At 44.2% G+C, this 20523-nt stretch overlaps 1 protein-coding gene across 2 annotated transcripts; it reads left to right on the plus strand.

The window, feature by feature from the left end:
- Positions 1-66: 66 nt before the first annotated feature.
- Positions 67-17912, plus strand: PHYH (phytanoyl-CoA 2-hydroxylase). Of its 2 annotated transcripts, XM_040645408.1 has the most exons (9): positions 72-471; positions 3344-3402; positions 4942-5052; positions 5668-5836; positions 9068-9149; positions 10550-10731; positions 12813-12962; positions 15176-15310; positions 17601-17912. In XM_040645408.1, exons 1-9 carry the CDS (start codon positions 397-399, stop codon positions 17652-17654), a joined length of 1017 nt encoding a protein of 338 aa, XP_040501342.1. In that variant the 5' UTR covers positions 72-396; the 3' UTR covers positions 17655-17912. The 2 variants fall into 2 exon arrangements, with proteins under 2 accessions (XP_040501343.1, XP_040501342.1); XM_040645409.1 differs by lacking the exon at positions 15176-15310 and having other exon boundaries at positions 67-471.
- Positions 17913-20523: the final 2611 nt, after the last annotated feature.

Here is a 20523-nt window from a genome sequence, read left to right on the forward strand (position 1 = left end):
TCTAGGGCTGAACATCTGACTTGTTACGTCAGCCTCAGAGAGGCAGGCACAGTCACGTGGAATAAACAACTGAAACTAGGCTGTTGGGAATGTGGGTTGTGTTTTGGCTCACTTCTCATTGGGCGACCTGAATCGGTTACTAAACCCTTCAAAAGCATTTTCCGTGCTGTGTGCGTCAGGGAGGATCTCTGTGATTACTCAGGAGCTGCGTGTGTGGGCAGGGAGCCCGCACAGTAAAGTGGCCCAGCCCGTGGACCCGGGAGGCTCCAAACATCTCCGCACAACCCGGAAACCTAGGAGTTCCCCCTTCTCGGCCAGGGACGCCTCTGCTCCTCGCCCCGCCCCGCTGCCCGGAGACAGGACCAAGGCCTAGCTGACTGTCTCCCCGCCTGAATCATGAACCAGTCGCGTTCTTGCGGCCGCCTGCGCATCATGCTGGGACACCTCGGCCAGCGCTGGGCCGGGGCCGCCGTATCCTTTGGGCTCCGCGGGGCTCGGGCTGCAAGTGTGGTGGCCTCCAGGGCTCAGCGCCCAGCCGCCCAGCTGGCTCTTCCCCTTCCTCCTCACCGCGTCCTCGGGATGCTCAGAGCTGTTCAGGGCTCCTAGGGCAGCCAGGGGAGGGGGTGGGCGGACAGGGGGCGGGGGCTATTCGGGGCATTCTGGGGGCCTGTTTCCCTGGTTTGCCAGGGGATGTGTTAGTCCTTACTGAGGGGCCTGCGCTCAGCTACGGTGGTATTTTCTGCACTTGGCCACGCGTGACCCGACCGCCCAGAGCCCGAGACATGCGAAGCACAGTCGCACCGCAAACAGGAGCGCAGAGCTGCCTGGAGCAAGGCATGCAGGCAGGCGAGGAGGCGGGCAGGCAGGCGAGCCGGCGGGCGGGCCTGCAGGTAGGCAGGCAGCAGTGCGCTCTGGCGGGACACTGGCCGGCACCCTCTGGCTCTTCCTTCCTTGGAGAGAGCTGTGTGAACCCCGAGGAGTGGATGCGATCTCTCCTGATTGGGCCTTCAGAAGTTGCTCTCCGAGGCAATGTGTGGGGCCCCCGTGCCGGATCCCCGAGGATGTCACTACGGGACAGGTACATCACATCGCTTTATAGAATCGGTTCTCCTGCTCCGATTAGTGTTCACTTCAGGGGGTACTTTTGAAAAGCAGCGGGGAAAACACTGCGTGCGATTCTCCCTGAGCGACATGGTTAGGCTCTGTTCTGCTGTGTGCAGGATCCTGAACTCTTTCCTAAAAATGCTTCTAGGAGCTGTTTCTTTTATTACTATGATTGCTCTCCAGGCTGAGTTCCAAGCCAAGATGTAGAGGAACCACTGTCAGCTTAAAATCCTGTCCATACACTGACAACGGTGATTATGTCATCTCATTTGACCAGGGAGAGAACAGAAACCGAGGCCAGGAGAGATTAAAACTCTTGACCAAAGACATTTAAGTAAAGCACTGGTTGTCAAAGTGCGTTCCCAGGGCCAGCAATGTCAACATTCCCTGGAAACTTGTTAGACATGCAGATTCCTGGGCTCATCTCAGACCCATGGAATCCACATACCTGGGAGGGGGGCCCATCAAGTCGTTTTCGTTTGTTTCTGATACATGCCCAACAGTGAGAACCCCCAACATTCTGGGACTGGGGATAACTAGAGCCAGAATGAAGGTTTCCAGGTCCAGTCTGTGACTACTATGAAAATGTGATATTCTGGGGCTCCTCCTGGGTGGCTCAGTCCGAGAAACATCTGCCTCTTGAGTCTAGCTCAGCTCTTGATCTCCGTTGTGACTTTAAGCCCTGCACTGGACTCCACGCTGGACAGTGAGCCTACTTTAAAAAAATTTCATTTTTCTTTTTTTGATATTCGGATCCCGCTGGTTCTTGCTGTAATAGTGTTGAGGTGAGAGCTTATTTTTTTCGTCTGTGTTTGCTAGAAGAGCGCTAGCCTCTCTACTTGCTGCCACGGTGGAGATGTTCTCCACCAGCACTGTGCAGGTCCATGGCTACGAGCCCCATGTGGCCATTGAGCGCTTGAAATATGGCGAGGGGCAGTTTTCATTTTCATTCTCTTCAATTTAAGGAGACAGACGTCGCCGGGGCTCTGGTATTGGACGGCTCTGCTGAGATGGTCGGTGAATGTGTGTGTGGTTGGGGCTTAAGCAGAATCCTGGAAATCCTGTGGCAGTTTCTTCCCGCCTTAAGTGGTTCTAAAGAGACGTGGCTTCTGGCTCAAGGCAGGGTTTTCAAGCATCTACACAACGCATTTTTTAAATGCAGAGATGCCTCCAGAAGAAGACAAATATGACCTATGATTCCACCCCTCGCTGCGGATCATTATCAGCCAACTTTTTGGTGTGTTTCTTTTCTATGTATTTCCATAATTACGGCCATCCCGGGTGGACAGCTTTTTGATTCCATTTTTTCGTTTCACTAACGTTATATAGTATGCACAGGACACAGTTCCACATCATTAAAAAAACTCTCTGAGGAAAGCAACGACCACCACCAAAACCCACAATGGTAGGGAGAAGAAATTGGGACTGAAATATTGCATTCTGTCCGCCACATCTTGCTAGTAGCTGGCGAAGGTCATTAACCTCTCTGCCTCATGGAGAACAGAGGATTATAGTGTCCCCAGTTATGTAAAGACAGGACAAAAATAACATGTTTATGAGTAGTGACATTGTGACAGTCGCTCCTTGAGATAAAGAGACAATGAAAAAAATTAAAAGGAAAAGAAGAAGAAGGAAATGCTAAGTAAATGATCTGTGGTTCCCTGGGTAGAAAACTAGAAAGAATTTCTAGAATTTCTAGCTCTTAAAGATATTTAAAATTATACTCAACTATGTGGATCACACTGATTATTTTAACAGACTTTTTGTTATTGTTTTTTTAAGGAATAATGAGCCAAACAGTTTCTCTTATTGTGGACTGGACTCCCACTAAATTCAGTACCTCTTTGGAAGAGTGCATTTCTCGTTACTTCTAGATTCGAACCTTATGATTTTTGTTTGTTCAGCAGTTTAGTGGAAGGAATAGTCACGTGGAATAAACCAGTGGAAGTTATGAGGTAAAGAGTATGGGTCAAGTCTGGGCTGAGGCATTTTCTGTTGGGTGACGGTGGACTCAGTTACTGAGCACAATGGGTCTAGGTCCCCTGCTCTGGGCAGCAGGAATGGTGATAAAGGTCTTGGGACTTCCGGCCCCTCCTCAGGACTTCATGAAATGAAATGATGTAAGCGGCTATGTGTGTAACCCAGTCTTCCCCGATGAGAGCTAATCCAGGGCAGACTGTTGTTTCTAGAAAAGTCAGACTCCTGAATTTCATTTTATTTGCCTTAATTCACATCCTAGGTTGCTCACCCCACTTCAGGGGCTGTTTCTCCTAACAGTTTCCAGACTCCACAATTCCAGTAAGTAGATCGAATTGTCATTTTTAATCATACAGTGTATATAAAGCTTTTCCTAGTGGTAATTATGATATAAAATACATCTCATGTTGTCTGGTGATTACACACAGGCGCCTGGGTGGTTCAGTCGTTTAAGCGTCCAATTCTTGATTTTGGCTCAGGTCATGATCATATGGGTCGTGATATGCAGCCCTGGGTCGGGCTCTGTACTCAGCAGGCAGTCTGCTTCTCCCGCTCACTCTGCTCCTGCCCCTGCCCATGCTTGCTGTCTCTCCCTATCTCTACAGAGAATAAATACATTTAAAAAAAAAAATTCATTATACATATTGTGTGTTGCCAGAACTTGTTCTAATTAGAACCAGGAAAATTTTGAAGACCTTGACTTTAATTTTTATATGTATTTTAAAATTCAGAAGGGTATAATCTGATTTTCAACAAGCATGTTATACCTCATTTAAGTTAGCCTGTAGTTTGTGGTCCTACTGCTATGGAGCTAGTATCTTTGGTTTATCTTAAATTACCTTTGTAGGGAAGACACTGATTCCATGGTTTATTCTCATAGAGCCACATTTCTAATCTAGAAGAATGGATGGGGTGATCTGAGTTTGTGCACATGTCATGTAGTTATTTGAATTTTGTCACTTTGATTTCTTCTAAGAATGTATGATCTAGACAACTTAAAATATAAAATCTATTGAACTTTTTCCCACCTGAACAACCAACATAGTCATTAGAGACAAATTCAAAAATCAGAGAAATAAAAGGAATTTTAAAAATTATTCACAATTCCATTACATAAAGGTAATCACTTAAAATTTTTTTTTTCTTTGCATATTTTTCAAGTAGTATCTTGGTTTTACACAAATCTAACTATATTTTATTATACTAAGCTATTGTCCATGCTATTATATGCTCTTCATTTTTTAAAAAAGATTTATTTATTTAAGAGAGAAAGACAGTGCACACATTGCAAGTGGAGGGAGGTGGGAGAGAGAATCTCAAAGCAGACTCCCACCGAGCCCGACCACTGTGGGGCTCAGTCTAGGCGCATGAGATCGTGACCTGAGCCAAAATAATCAGTTCGCGCTTAACTGACGAGCCACACACGCTTCCCCATGCTCTTAATTTTTAATGCCTAAGTCCTATCCCATTGAATGGATAATTAATTAATTAATTATTCTCCCTTTTTTTTTTTTTTTTTTTTTTTTTTTTTGTGACAGTAGTAGTTAACGTTTTGGATTCAAACCTTTTTTAAAAATAGTCAGATTAAGGGAGCCTGGCTGGCTCAGTCGGAACAGCATGTGACTCTTGATCTCTGGTTTGTGAGTTCGAGCTCCACAGTGGGTATAGACATTACTAAACAAAATAAACCTTAACCTCAAAGACTTGTTTTTAAAAAAAAAATGTTCAGCTTATTTCCTTACAGTGAAGAAAAAATAGAAATGCTGGGTGGAAGAGTATGAACGTGTGTCAGGCTCTCGATACATATTGTTGGGTATGATTTTTCTGCTGGACTTACTTGAAATTTTTTTTCTCCTTTAGGTATACTCGGGATAATAATGTTCTAAGCCTAGAACAGAGACAATTTTATGAAGAAAATGGGTATCTTGTCATTAAAAATTTGGTATCTGATGCTGATATTAAACGCTTTAGGTACAGTGACCCTTCCTTATTTTACAGAAATACGTTGTATGTTTGCAATGGGAACGTGAGTAAGATTAGCATGTGTGTTCAGATATTTTTCAGTGATTGGCTCATTGGGAAGTGGTTAGGAACATGAGCTCTGGAGCCAGACTGGCTGGCTTTCATCTTAGCTCCACCACTTCTGTTGTGTGTCCTGGGGCAACTTTGCACACCTCTGTTTTCGCAACTGTAAAATGGGGATAATAACAGTACTTATACCCTAGCCTTGCTGTGAGGGCTGAATTAGGTGAAGTACACACAGAGGCCTTCGAACGGGCCCTGGCCTATGGTAAGTATGAGAGAAGTATTTGCCATTATCACTCAGGTGCAACCAAATCACAGAAGTTTCCCCATCGTTCTGTTAGGCTAAGGAATACGTGAATTCCGGCCTTACAGTGAGGAGACAGGGGCTTCTGAGCTGGCCATTTTCCCTTTCCCTTCCTCAGAACTACCAAGCCTGGCCTGGAGGTTAGCCTGGTGCAGAGACACCCCCCACCCCAATCTTTGAGAATCTTTCCACAGAAGAGGCCAGGGAGGTGCCGGGAGGCTGCGGTAATGGCATCATCTGCCAATTTATTTTTCTAGGAACGAGTTTGAAAGGATCTGCAAAGGGGAGGTGAAACCAGAACAAATGACGATAATGAGAGATGTGACTATTGCAAAATCAGAATATGCTCCAAGTGAAAGGACAGTTTCAAAAGTACAAAGTTTCCAAGAAGATGAGGAACTCTTCAGATACTGCACTCTCCCTGAGGTTTGAGAACCTTCCTGAGTTTTCTTTTCCTTTAAGTGAATAGCCCATCTGCATGCTTGTCTCTGGAATTGCTGCCTACACTTTCTCTGGCCCCTTGTCTTGTGCCTGGTGAGCAATGGTTCTCAATTGGGGGCTGACATCTGGCGGTGCCTGGAGCCACGTTGGGGTGGCACTGGGTGGGGACCGTGTGCTGCTGGCTTCTAAGGTCCAGAGGTTGGGCATGCTGCTAATGGAGCCCAGGGATCCTATAACGTGCAGAAACCCCCCTCCCCCAAATGATGAATTATCCAGTCTCAAATGTCAGTAGTGGCCAGATGGAGAAACCCTGCTCTGGAGTCTGGTAATTATCCTTGGTTGAGAAGGGTGGGAATTCTGCCTTAGAGAGAGACAGAGTTCTCTCACTCTGGACATGGGCATATCAACAGGAGCGACATTGCAGATCTGATTCCCTGGACATCCGTTTGTTGTTTCTTTTGGTTTTATGACTCTGGTCAGTAGAGGTTTAAGTTTGTGTTTAGATTGAAACTCATTTTTAAAAAATTATTCTTTGAGAGTAATTCATATTTATAAAGATATCTACATAGGACAGAAGGGCTTACAATGAAAAGGAAAGTCTCCCACCTGCCAGCCCCACTCTCTGCCGAGCTTTCTGGTGCATTCAGCGAGAATTCCTCCACGGCAGGTGCATCTCTATACCCCCACCTTTTGTGTCATGTGGGAACATATTGGTTTCACCAAGTTTTTTCCACTTATAATAGATCTTAGACATCTTTCCATATCACTTATATATTAATCTATATCATACTTTTAAACTACTGAGTAGCATCCCATTGCATAAATGTACCACAGTTAATGAACCATTTCTGTAGAATGGTTTAAAGGACACTTTGCATGTAGCTCATGTTAGAAATTATAACTCCAAGTGCTATTAGAAAATTTGCCTCATGGGGGCTCCTGGCTGGGTCAGTTGGTAGAGCACGGGACTTTTTTCTTTTTTAAGATTTATGTATTTATTTTAGAGAGAGAGTACAGGCAGGAGTTGGGGGAGGCGCAGCGGGAGAAGGAGAGAGAAAATCTCAAGCAAGCTCCCCACTGAGCACGGAACCTGACATGCGGCTGGATCTCTGGACCCTGAAATCATGGCCTGAGCCGAAATGAAGACTCCGCTACTTAACCAACTGAGCCACCCAAGTGCCCCGAGTACGTGGCTCTTGATCTCTGGGTTGTGAGTTTGAACCTCAGACTGGGTGTAGAGGTTACTTAAAACCAAAAACACCCCCCAAAAGAAAACAACCCCCCCCCACAGAAAAGTTAAAAAAATGGGATACCTGGGTAGTTCAGTCGGTGAAGAGTCTGCCTTCAGCTCAGGGCTGGATCTTTGGGTCCTGGGATTCAGTCCTGTATCAGGCTCCTTGCTCAGTGGGAAGTCTGCTTCTCCCTCTGCCTACTGCTCTCTCGGTCTCTCTCAAACAATAAATAAAATCTTTAAAAAACAAAAGTTAAAAAATAATTCAAAAAAAAGAAAGAAAATTTGCCTCATGAAAGAGACTGTACAGGTAAGCCACCTATGATGTCCAGCCCCTCGGGTTGGGGACGAGAGGGGACGTGGCCCCTCTGAACCATCCACTCTTCCCAACCTCAAGTCCTGCTTTGGAAATGGAACTTGTGAGCATCGATCAAGGAGGAAAGGCTTGAAGTGAGAGGCAACACAGGGTAGATTAAGCACGACCAGGACATCCAGGCTTCCCACCTCTCTAAAGTGTGAACCATGCACCTGCTGGCTCATGCAGTGATTTTTAGGAGGTGGGCATGATTTTAGTAGTTGGGTATTTATTTTTATGTGTATTGGAAAAAATAACCAGCACATCTAACCTATGACCTCAGGAATAAATCAGGAAAAGACATGAGTTAGTTTAGGAAAATTATTGGCTAACTATATTGGGCAGCTCTGTGAAGTACGATAGAAATGGTAAAATGGCTCATGAGTGTCACTGAGGTTTAGAAATTACTGGTCGGAGGCACCTGGCTAGCTTAGTCGCGGGAGCTTGAGACTCTTGATCTTGAGGTTGTGAGTTTGAGCCCCATGGTGGGATTAGAGATTAGTTAAAAAAAGAAAGAAAGAAAATACTGGCTTAAGGGAATCCCCAAAGTTGACACGCCTTATTAAAACAAAAAAGTATGAGGTTTGACTCCTAGGACTTTGGTACCATTTCAAGCATTTCATGCTCCAGTTGCCCATATTCCTTATACATGGGGTCAAATAGTGAGAAAGCAGTAGAATATGCTTCATTTTTTGGAGTCAGACAAAATATCTTTTCCATTTAACTGGTTCTGCCACTTGGCAGTTTATTAGCTTCAGGCTTAATGGGATGGGGTGTTCACGTTAATGATTCATTCATGGGGCATTACTTTTCAGGGGTCGCTGTGAGGGTGGGCTGAGCTGATGCAGAAAGCCCCTGGCAGGTAGTAGGCATACAACGCCGAGTCCTTCCTGCATGTACGCCTCCCTCGGTGGGTTAGATGCAAGGAGGTAGCCCCCAGCTGCCAGAGCTCGGGCCGAACTCAGGCCTCTGGGTCCCATGCTCTCCAGCCCCTGTGCCCATGTCGTTATGGAACACCCTTCCTCCACCAGGATAGCGACTCTATGGGGGCAGGGACCTGCTCATCTCATTCCCCACCGTGCCTCTCCCTCGGTGGGTTAGATGCAAGGAGGTAGCCCCCAGCTGCCAGAGCTCGGGCCGAACTCAGGCCTCTGGGTCCCATGCTCTCCAGCCCCTGTGCCCATGTCGTTATGGAACACCCTTCCTCCACCAGGATAGCGACTCTATGGGGGCAGGGACCTGCTCATCTCATTCCCCACCGTGCCTCCATTTCCTGTCACTCTGCCAGGTTTGGAGCCCTCAGTGAAGAGCTGTGGAATGGTCTGATTGTGCTCTGATTGTGAAGGGTCCAGGTGCTCTTCTCTTTTCCTCTGGGCTATGCATGGTTGCTGCACCTGTAGGGGCCTCTCACGGTCCCTTCTTTTCTTTTTCTTAAGTAGGCTCTATGCCCAATGTGGGCTTGAACTCACGACCCCAGATCAAGAGTTGCATGCTCTACCAACTGAGCCAGCCGGGCACTCCTACCAAGTGTTTAATTCTTAGCATCTTGGCTTTTGTACGGATAATTGTACTTTGTGCCACTTTTGTGCATTGGATTTCTCATGAAATGTTTCTTCCTCTTTTCTCTTAGGTTCTGAAATATGTGGAGTGCTTCACTGGACCCAATATCATGGCCATGCATACAATGCTGATAAACAAACCTCCAGATTCTGGTAAAGGTCTTATTTGTTCTGGAGAAGTGAAAGAAAGAGAAAGAAGAAAGAAAGAAAGAAAGAAAGAAAAAACTTTATGGTGTTCTAACTATACCTGTGTGTATAACTGCTAAACTTTGATAAATAAATATCTATGTCCTTTTATTTAAGCCTTGAAATAGCATACATCATGACAATAGTGAAGTACCAGGGTGATTTCAGATGTTAACTGTAGCGTTATTGGTAGATTTTCAGAAGACTGCCTTGCTACTCAAAAGTTTGTTTTAATAAACATGACTGTTCATATACCATAGGCTCTTATTATTACAATCTTCACCTCTAAATTTTGTTATCCATTCTCACCAATGATGGTGTGAATTCGGCCTTCAAGACTGAAGACATTATAATTACCAACAAAATTAAAACTATTCTTACAAAACCCATACTACAGTTGCTCTTAAAATATCTGTGTTTGCTAAAATGTAGTTCCTAAGATCTCACTCCCAGAGAAACAGATTTGGAAGCTAAAACCCAGGAATCTGCGTTAAAAAAATTTTTTTTTAACTAGGCTAAAAGCCTAGCGTGGAGCCTAACACGGGGCTTGAACTCATGACCCTGAGATCAAGACCTGAGCGGAATCACGAGTCAGATGCTTAAGCGACGGAGCTACACAGGCACCCCCAGGAATCTGCATTTTTAAAGCCATCCCGCTCTTGGGCCATGCTGAGCAATTGTACTCCACCAGGAGTAATAAATTGGTCCTTCAAGGTCCTTCATCACTTTCCACCTTTTCTGGAGAAAAAGAGGCCAGGAGAGCTTTAGTGACTGGCCTATAGCACCACCAAATCTCTCCTGCCCTGGATGTCTTGATTACAGAGGTCGGGGTTGGGGGTTGGGGAACATCAGGTTCAGAGCACAAAACTGGGAACCATGTAAATGTGGTTCTGTGGTCTCTGTTTCTACAGAGTGACTGTGCAGCAAAGTGCTTCTAGTTCCTCGAGGAACTTCTTGGAGGCCTTTTATTAATTTAGTTCATTGATAGTGTTTGTATCAGCCACTGAGAAGGCTAACAGGGAACTTTAAATTACTCTCTTCAATTAATCAAACTTGTTTTGAATACTAGGCTCAGTGCCCAAACCAGAGTTACAAAGGATTAAAGCACAATAGAGATCATGACATGTTATGAGTTGCTAGAGAATGGAGTGAGTCCTCGGCTTCCAGCAACCCAGAAGAAAAGTGTGGGCTCTGGAGTCACCCTGTGGCTTTGCTCTTCCAATTTGGTGCTTATCTCTCCAGGCTGATTTTCTAGAGTGTCCTTTCAGTTGCTTGGGTTTTGTGGGGATGGTCATTGTTCTGGCTTTGCAGGCAAAGGAGACAAATTCTGAGGTTCAGGTGTGTCTTAACAGCCGCTTCTGTTTCAGGCAAGAAGACATCCCGCCATCCCTTGCACCAGGATCTGCACTATTTCCCCTTCAGGCCCAGCAATGACATAGTTTGTGCATGGACCGCCATGGAGCATGTCGACCGGAACAATGGCTGCCTGTGTGTGCTCCCAGGCACACACAAAGGCTACCTGAAGCCACATGGTTATCCCAAGTGGGAGGTACGTCTGCATAGAAGATAAATCTTTCTTTCTTCTATCTTTTTCAGATTCATTTATTTATTTATTTGAGTCCGAGACCCAGAGAGAGAGAGAGCGATAAAGGGAGAGAGTTCGCGATATTTGCACATGAGAGAGGTGGCGGGGCAGAGAGAGGCAGAAGGGGAGGGCAAAGGACATGCAGACTCTGCTGAGCAGTATCCAACGTGCAGCTTGATCTTAGGACCCTGAGATCATAACCGGAGCCCAAAATCCAGAGTCAGGCACCCGACTCCCTGAGCCACCCAGGAGCCCTGAGGGGATAAATCTTACCTGGAATACTTATTGTTTTGATTTTGAATCAGATTCCATAAAGACCTTTAACAATGAGATCACATTTCCTTTCTTAGTAAAACATGGTTTTAGGTTTCTGGAATTAGGATCAGGGAAAATTCAAGGATGTTAGGTAAAATAATCATTTTTCTTTCAACAAGTGTTGGAAAGCTGACCAGTGTGGGGAACTCTGGTAGGTGCTATATAGGATCTGAGATTATCAAGCCTCATTGCAGAGGTCATACAGAAACACTCACAACACCAGACGCATATGTCAAATGCCAAGTAATTCTCACACACTGATCGATGGCTCTTAGGATAAAGAAGAGGGAGGAATCATCTCTTTCCTGCTAGACCAACGAAGGCGCTGGGGAAGGATGAGTAGTATCCCATTGCATGCCCGTTGCATGGTTTATTGATTGAATATTGATGTTAGAAGACTATTAAATGCTTTTGCACCCATGAATGATGAGATCAAATCAGCTTTTCAAGAATGATAATCTCGAGGTCTAGAGCAGAAGGTACTGGAGGTCAGGAGTCCAGAGGCAGAGAAACCAGAGAGGAGACTAGGAGTCTTTTAGGTATCAGACAATAAGGTCTGGAAACCCCATAATGATGGTCAGAATGAGACGAGCACGTGTTGTTAAGGCAGGAAGGTGGTTCTGTAGGAAGTAAAGAATATGGCTTTCAGGACTTCTGTCTCAATTAGTTAGAATTCTGGCACTGAGGATTAGTGCTAAGTGAAAATCTTTGAGTCTGGATTCTGATATAAAATCTGAAACTGTGAGATTCATAAATTGAGTTGAGGTTTAGGGAATGTTTGGTGCAGGCAACAGAAGTGGGTTGTGGCTGACTTAAGCCAAAGTGAGTGTCTTGGAGGGTTGCAGGCACATGGTGAGTCAAGAAATGGCTGGCTGGCTCTGGTAAACAGGAAAGTAGGAATCACTGTTCAGTGGCAGCAGTCAGGTTGGGACACCTGGTGGGGACAGTTGAACCTTAGCCATGATCAGTGCCTTTGATCAATTCTCTGTTCAGATGAAGTGAGGGCAGTGGGAGGTCAGATTACTTAGCTAAGGTCACATACTGCCCTGGACAGGAGAGAAGTGCACTGGATCTACGTCCCAACACAGTCCAGCAGGAAAGCAGTCCTTCCCCCAGAAGAATGTGGGAGAGTCTTAGGAAGGGCAATGGGATATGGTGTTCCCCCCATAACCATTACTTAAAGGAACAACGAACTTTGGAAATAGTTATAAGAAAAACACAATGTTTTAATTTACTATTCTTCTTTCTTTACTTGAGTATGAAATTAGTGCTTTCTGAGCTGAGGAAACTTGAGCATCTTCTCTCTGTTGGCTTAGGAAAACAGCTTGCTTCTCAGAGGAAGTCCTGAGTAATAGCAAAATGATTTAGGCAAAGTTCCAGGTGAGGCGAATATCAGTGAGTACAGATTCAGGCTGGTAAGGGGATCTCCCGCCTTAATCGCAAAATGCAAAGTCAGTCTAGGTCTTTATTTACAATTCAGTAATGAGGGGTAATGGAAATTTCAGATTCTTCATTTGGTCCCCCAAATCCATGATTTCAATATCCCAATGTGACTTTTACAACCAGATATCTGAGAATCTTTTGGATATTTACAGTTTCTTTTAAGAAAACATTTATCTCTCTGTCTCGGCAGAATGTAGGAAAACTTTGCTTTACCTAATGAGTCATTGATAAAATTCTCAAACATTGAGTTCCTCAAATACAGACTTGGGTTCTCTTATGTGTTCCAGGGAGGAGTTAACATAATGTTCCATGGGATCCAGGACTATGATGAAAACAGCCCCCGAGTGCACCTTGTGATGGAGAAGGGGGACACTGTTTTCTTTCATCCTTTGCTCATCCATGGATCTGGTTGGAACAGAACTCAAGGATACCGGAAGGTATGCATTCACATCACTCTACTTTCCAAAGATGAATAGGTTAGAAACAAAAATGTCAAGATCTGTGAAACTTCATGAGATTTGTGTCATTGAACTAAACTGTCCTTTAGTCTGGTTTATTTACCAGGGAATCTATTTGCTCCCTCATGCTTTTTTACTCATAGCAGTAAGAAGCCCGGTGACCTCAGGATCCCAATCCTACTGACACTGAATTATGAACATTCATAGAATTGCTTCAGAGAAGGAACATACTTGAGAGCCCACAACCTGTGCTTTTGGAGGCAGAAACAATGGCTGAGATACTAAAATCACAAAAATTGGAATGTATATAGCTCACAGTAACCATATAAGTGGAAAGTTTATAATAGCTTTGTTATTGGGAAAACCATTATCGAATCTAAACAATGGCTCTGAATTGGCTGCCTAGACCTCAGATTTTGCAGGCAGCCATATTTTCCACTCCTGAGTCCCAGAATTTGTTTTTAGCCCCAGAATGTTTTATAAAAACCTCATTGCTTACATTAAAAATTGACAAAATTTCTCATAGTCCCAGATTTCTCACTTCTCAAAAGTTCAGCAGATCTGACATTACTGGACTCATATTCCTCATATAACACGGCTCCTGATACTAAATATTGGTTGCTTCTTTGGGGCTGAGTGAAGCCTTCCAGTCTGTCACAGCAAGTCCTGTTTTCTCCCTGAAGTCAAGAGTTAGTTACCAGGTTTCACATTCTATTCATTCAAATTTTATTAGGTTGACAGGGCTGGTATGACAGTGAGGCAAGAAGCACTCTCTTCTGGGGCAAAATTTAATGGGGGTTCGGGGGACGGTGCCAATGAAAACCCTCAGCAATCAAGATAAATGATAATTTAGGGTAGTATTTAAAAAATCAAAATTAATCGAAAAAATATCCATGATGAACAAAATGCCAACATTTTAAATAAAGACTAGATCAGACTCTCCACCAGCCTGACCATCAGAAGTGTGCAACCAGGGGATATAGCCATAATGACACAAATAATATGAGTGTACCTGATTTCACTAACTTAGGCCTTTTATCATGTATCCTTAGCCCCAAAATTCAACTTGAAATGAAAAATAGAAATTTATGTGTATGAGTGTGTATAAAAACAGGAAGCAAAGACAAATTGTCTGAAAGTGTACATGAGTCAGAAAGTTATATTACGTGCCATATGATCAGGATCATAAACTGAGATAGAATAACTACATATTGAAAGATTCCATGTTAAAAAGTTGAGTGTAAAATGATTACGGTATGAAAATGAAAGTTACATAATTAAAAAAAAAACCCAAGTAATGTGAGTGTTAATACCCTGAGTTTGCTATTTTTCAGTGGTTTTCCAACTAAAATTTAATGTTTGGGAAAATATGAACCCTTAAAAAAATACGAGAAAACATGTACATGGGTGTGCGATTTTCCCCTCTGGTCTTATCGTCACCCCTCCTTGGCATGGTGGGGAGCTTCTGTGGGAAATGGAGTTTGACTCCACTGCCTAGAGATCTGATGTTCTGGGCTAAGCAGGCAGACCTTCCAGTAGGCATAGTCACCTCAAGAGAAATAACTTGAGTCTAGGAAAGTGAGTTTTAAGTTTAGATCAACTTGTAAGTCTTTCAAGAATGGGGAGAACCAAGTAAGCTCCATCATACGTTCAGGAGGAAACAAGATGGGGATCGTATGTGAATTGGACTTCAAATGTCAGGCTGATTTCAAAGGGGTGGGTGTGTATGTTATTTTCGTTTGCAAGGTATTTTTGTGGATTTTTTTTCATGATCTGTAGCCATTGAAGTAACAACTCAGCACAAACTCAACTGAGTTAACTAACTTCTCTGACTAAGAAGATGATAAAGAACCCTGGAACACATTCCTGTTTAGGACCTGAGGACATCCACACCCAGAAAAATCACATGTTAAAAAGTAAAGTCCTCTTACTCATGTCATTATGTTGCCTGCCCATTTTGAACACAAGTATTGCAGGGAGCTAAAAACTTCTTGTATTTCTCAGTTAGCCTTTAACTGTACCTGGGGGGAAAAAGTTATTGAACCCTGAAAAGACTAATACAGAACACCATGGAACATTCTAGAAACCAAATGCTGAGTGAAATAGCTGACTTTCTAAAAGAAGTCTCCCTGTTTGGTTGCTGGTGTTGATGGAATTTTTATTCCCAATATTCATCCTGTCACTCGGCACAGGTAATTTCCTGCCATTTCGCCAGTGCGGACTGCCACTACATTGATGTGAAAGGCACCAGTCAAGAAATCACTGAGAGGGAGGTTGTAGGGGTAGGAAACAAAATATATGGAATTCCAAAGGACACCAGCCTGAAGGTACGTTTGTGTGAGATGACAGGTTAAGATATTTTTTTTCTTCTTTTCTTCAGATGCTTAATAATTCTCATACCTGATGTAATTTGGAAGTATAATGTGCTTTGTTTAGAGTGCCTTGCAGAAGCATTGCTGAGACCCACTAAGAATGACAGTGTATTTCAGCTTGTTCTTGCTTCCCAGGCTGGGGCACCTGAGCGTCCCACGGTTCTCTATGTCTTTGGCCACCCTGTGGTATGCAGGCTGTCCTGTTCCAGGACAGACAGGTGGAAACAGAAAACAGATCTGGAGGACAGCAAGTGAAGGACAAAGGCTACCTTCTGAACGCACAGAAGGAAAGTTAAAAGTTTGGACTGTCCCCATAGGTCTCCTTTATGTGCACAGAGCAGAGGATTTACACATAGGCAAATCCAGTAAGATTCCCAGAAAACCATTCTTACGGAGGGTTTTGTTTGGGTCCGTTAGCATCTGGAGTTTCATGGAGCAGATTCCAGAAACCACTGATGCTTATCAATATGGGACATGAGACATTATTTCATATGGTCTCGTACTTAATACACATCACTTGTAAAGTCCTTGTTTGTAACTAGTGGACATGCAAAGCTGATGATGCTCACCAGACTAATTATAGTCAAGGCAAAGAAATATATTCACTTTGTAGACAAAGTCCACTTTAGCCTCCAAACCAAGAAGCTGATCCTATGTTTTAATTTGCATTAATCATAAATGTGTGCATTTCCTATGGGAGTGACAGGACCCCCAAGGAGACGGAGTGTCGTGATAACTCCGGGTATTCTGGTACTGTGAAGAGTACCGTCCGCCAGCACTAGGCTACCGTGCCATTGGGAGTCATCTGCTGAAACTCCTTCCCAGCTTAAGAATCTCACTTCTCCCTTGGCCCCTTCTTCCTTTAGAATGTATGAACCTATCCTGTATCTGAAAAGGCTCTCATTTCACATTTGCAGGTGGTAGACAGTCCTGTCCTTCTCCCTCAATCCAATACTTAAAATGCTTTATGAAGGCATCATATTTTGTCAACTGGGGCTTCCAGGCAATACTCTGAACTTTAAAGCAGAAAAAAAATGCATACATTATGTTTGAGGTTTGCCAGGGTTGTGATAGATGAATTGCCTCCTGTATTTATTTCATTTTATTTTTTAGAAGATTTTATATATCTGAGAGAGAGACAGCAGACGGGGCGAGGCGGAGGGGCAGAAGAGGGAGAGGGACAAGCAGACTCCCTGCTGAGTAGGGAGCTAGATGCAGGGCTTGATCCCAGTACCCTGAGATCATGACCTGAGCCAAAGACCAGCACTTAATTGATGAGCCACCCAGATGCACCTCCTGTATTTATTTTTAAATGTTAGTCTCACAGATATAGTTTCTCAGCTTTACTTAGAATAATGATATCAACTTCTGCTACATAGTTCTTTGTAAAGTAGAAGAGCACTTTCATAGCCCTAAGTTCTACTTTCTTCACAAATCCCATGAAGCAGTCATTCTCACTTTTTTTTTTTTTTTGGAGACCTATGTATTTATTTGAGAGAGAGAGAGAGCACACAAGCCAGGGGAGAGGAGAAGGAGAGGGAGGGAATCTCTAGCCAATTCTGCACTGAGTGAGGAGTCCCAAATGTGGCTCGATCCCACCACCCTGAGATCATGACCTGAGTCAGACACTTAACTGACTAGCCACCCAGACTCCCCTCACTCCATCTTCTTAAAGAGAACGAGAAAAGTCCAAGAGGTTGGCCAAAGTGATGTAAGAGACAGACCTACACTTAAGGGTCACATCAATTTCCAAAACCATTCTTTCCACCTGACCTTGCTGTCGGCTCAAAAAAAAAAACAAGAAACAAAAAAGTCTGAATTTTTTTTAAGAAAAAGGAAAAAAATCCCCAAATCAGCAATTTTCAACCCGTAACTCATGACATCATTTTCACTTGGGAGCAGATCACTCAATGGGGTAGCGCCTGAACGAACCCAGGACATGGGGGAGTGTGGGCTGTTCTGACCAAACACAGTGCTCAGCTGGTTGGAGATACCTGTGGTCAACAATAGCGCCAAATAACACAGGCTGACCTTCTAGCAACTTGCTCTCTTAGTTTGTTCAACACTATTCTAGACGTAAGGCACACTATTTGGAGACGTAGAATATGGTTTATTTACTACTTGACAGGACTGCTGAGCAACGTTTTTCCATTTAACCGTTGGTAGATGCTAGAAATCGACTTTGTCTTATGCTCAACTGATTCCCAGTGTTCCATCAACTAACTGGGTTTGGCTTTACTTCCAGGATGTGTTTAGATTTCGAGGGCGGTTGGTGAAAGGCGAGAGGACCAACCTGTGAGCAGCCCTCTGCTGGAGCTCTTTGAGAGAAAACCCAAACGAATCAAGGTGCCTGGGGAAAACGTTTTCTTAACAAGCTGTCCTCATCTTTTCTATCCCTTGTTATCCAAATCACGACCTGGAGATTGGGTACTTCCTGGCACGTGGTTAGCTCTGAGCACAGAGCTGTTCCTTTCATGGATGAATAGATGTAACAGTGGCCGATTACTTTTTCGAAAATTAACTGAGGTTGCACCTAATAAAAGGGATTGATGTCTAATTTAAGGTGTTCCATCCGCTTCTTCGCTCAGTGGCTCTTTGCCCAAGCAGAAAGGAATCCTTTGAAACTCAGGGTATGCTGACTTCTGCATCCCTCTTCTGGAAAACCCACCACCCACCGACTTCAGGGCATGAGACTCAGATCTAGAACACTGTCTAACACAGGCAGGTGGAATGAAGGGCACTGAGGAGTACAAATAAGGGCGATGCTCGTGCTCTGACTCAGGATTCCCTGCATGACTTCTCAACCCAAGCGGCCTCCTTAAGAAAATAGACCAGATCTTCCCAAGTCGTTTTCTCGGTTCCTGAAGAAGGAAGACAAAGGTGGCTTCATCTGCTAAACTTTATTGAGTAAGGCGGCTGAAGACCTTCAGCATTTGTGAATGAAACCTAAACTCTTTCAAACAACAGAGAGTTTTAGTTTGGTTTTCTAAAGGGCTTGAACCAGGGGGATTTATTTCATTTTTAAGATTTCATTTATTTATTTGAGAGATACACACACACACACACACACACACACACACACACGAGTGGGGGTAGGGGCTGAGGGAGAGGCAGACTCCCCGCTGAGCAGGGAGCCCAACAAGGGGCTCAATCCCAGGACCCTGATCCCGCCCTGAGCCTAAACTAGATGCTTAATCCACTCAGCCTCCCACGTGCCCCATGGGGGAATTGATTTTATTCAGTGCTGTATTTCTACACCAGCTGACGGCAGCAAAGAGACATAGGTCTTGATTTTTAAAAATAGCAATTTGGTAAGAAATAACAGAGTCCCATTCTTGTCAAGAGGCTAAGCACAAGTTTTCCTAAATCAAGTTTGACTGTTTTTGTCGGTGGCTTTGTGAGAGCACCCTATTTAAGGTCGGGTCCAGCTGACAACTAGAGAAGGCAAGACTAACCCGGACAGGGTTTAAGGAAACTGGATGAAGGGGTAATTGGACATAAAACGTACACAAGGAATGCCCGTGTAAATAGCGTGTATGGAACACTGTTCCACAAAAATCCTTCTCAAACCAATCACAAATGTAAAACAAATTTGAAAAAAGAAGTCAAGCAGAGAAAGACAATTATATGGTTTCACTCATATGTGGAACATAAGGAATAGTGCAGAGGACCACAGGGGAAGGGAGCGAAATCTGAATGGGAAGAAATCAGAGAGGGAGACAAACCGTGAGACACTCTGGACTCTAGGAAACAAACTGAGGGTTACAGAAGGGATGGGGGTTGGGGTGACTGGGTGATGGGTATAAGGAGGGTACGTGTTATGATGATGAGCACTGGGTGTTATATGCAACTAATGAATCAGCTTGAATACTGCATCAAACACTAATGTTGTACTACATGTTGGCTAACTGAATATAACAAAAATAACAAAATAAATGAAAAAAAGAGAAAGAAAACTTCAGTAGGAAAACCAGACAGCACAATTTGTTATTTCCCTCATGCATTTTGGAGTGCACGCCAACTAGTCCATCAGGATACAATTCATTTCCCATTTTATCTGTGTCCCTCTTGACCATTCGTTCGTTTCACAAATATGCAACCATCCATTCCCCACAATAGGACCAGATGTGGAAGAAAGACAACACCGGGATGAGTTAGGATGGCTCGTTGTGTCTGTGTGGACCCACCTGGGAAAGGTGGGAGCGAAGGTGAGTTGCAAATGAAAGCTAGAACGGGAATATCACGGCTTCTGGGCAGAACGAGGAACAGCTGCTTTCCCGGGGGTGTAAAGGGGATTTACCCTGGGTTAGTGTTTATTTGCCCAGTGACTAACCTCAAAGGACTATAGGAAGCACTCAAAGTGCAGACCAAACGAATAGAGTGGATCCCCTTTTATGATGATTGGTGCTGACAGCCTAGGAAAAACAGACCTTTGCTCCTGGTGTCTGCTTGGAACTCCCCCTTTGTGAGCCACAGATAGAACCAGGTTGCTGATTGAATCAACAAAGCACAGTAATGTTTCCCAAGGCCAATTCTAGTAATAAGGCTCCATGGTTCACACCAAATCCACCTGTGCACAATCTTTTCTTACTAACCCAGGGCAGCCCCTGAACTCAGCTCCTGTACCGACTCGGAGGTTCGGCATGGACCTCCACGTGGCACCTGATACTGTTCCTGAAAGCACAATTTTTTCCATGTTAATATTGTGCCTTCCCATATAGCGATGGTAGGCCCCTTCACAGCCCTGTCTATTCCTTTGCCCCCCACCCCAGGCCACTTACACTGCCCTCACACACGAGGCACTTGCTACTCATGGCTTGTTCAATGTGAGCACCAAACTTCTCACTTTTGCAGCTGTCCCTCCTACAGAACAGAGTGCCTCCCGGGCTTTGAGACATGTGACCTGCAGAGCCTGGGCACCTATTGTGGGTCCCGGATGTGGTTTTCTTCCCGAGTGTTCCAACCACCTCTAATTCCACTGCTCTCTTCACCAAACCTATTCTGTATAGGTAGGGGGGCTGGAAAAGCTGGTGACTGTGACTGAGAAGTCATTCATTCCTCAGAAGCTCTTGAAGATGTTTCTGCTGAGTTCAACAATTTTTGATTTTTAGTTTGATATTCTTTATTTTTTTAAGTTTTATTTGATTTTTAAAAAGTAGTCTCTATAC

This window comes from Ursus maritimus, unplaced genomic scaffold, assembly GCF_017311325.1.
Source record: "Ursus maritimus isolate PB19 unplaced genomic scaffold, ASM1731132v1 scaffold_31, whole genome shotgun sequence".
NCBI lineage: Eukaryota > Metazoa > Chordata > Mammalia > Carnivora > Ursidae > Ursus > Ursus maritimus.

Bases quoted from the DNA above. Each gene is read 5' to 3' on its own strand.
- PHYH (XM_040645408.1), top strand. From the start codon at position 397: ATGAACCAGTCGCGTTCTTGCGGCCGCCTGCGCATCATGCTGGGACAC. The intron at 3,403-4,941 runs GTAAGTAGATCG...TTTCTCCTTTAG, and splicing joins TTCCAGACTCCACAATTCCA to GTATACTCGGGATAATAATG. The intron at 15,311-17,600 runs GTACGTTTGTGT...CTTTACTTCCAG, and splicing joins CAAAGGACACCAGCCTGAAG to GATGTGTTTAGATTTCGAGG.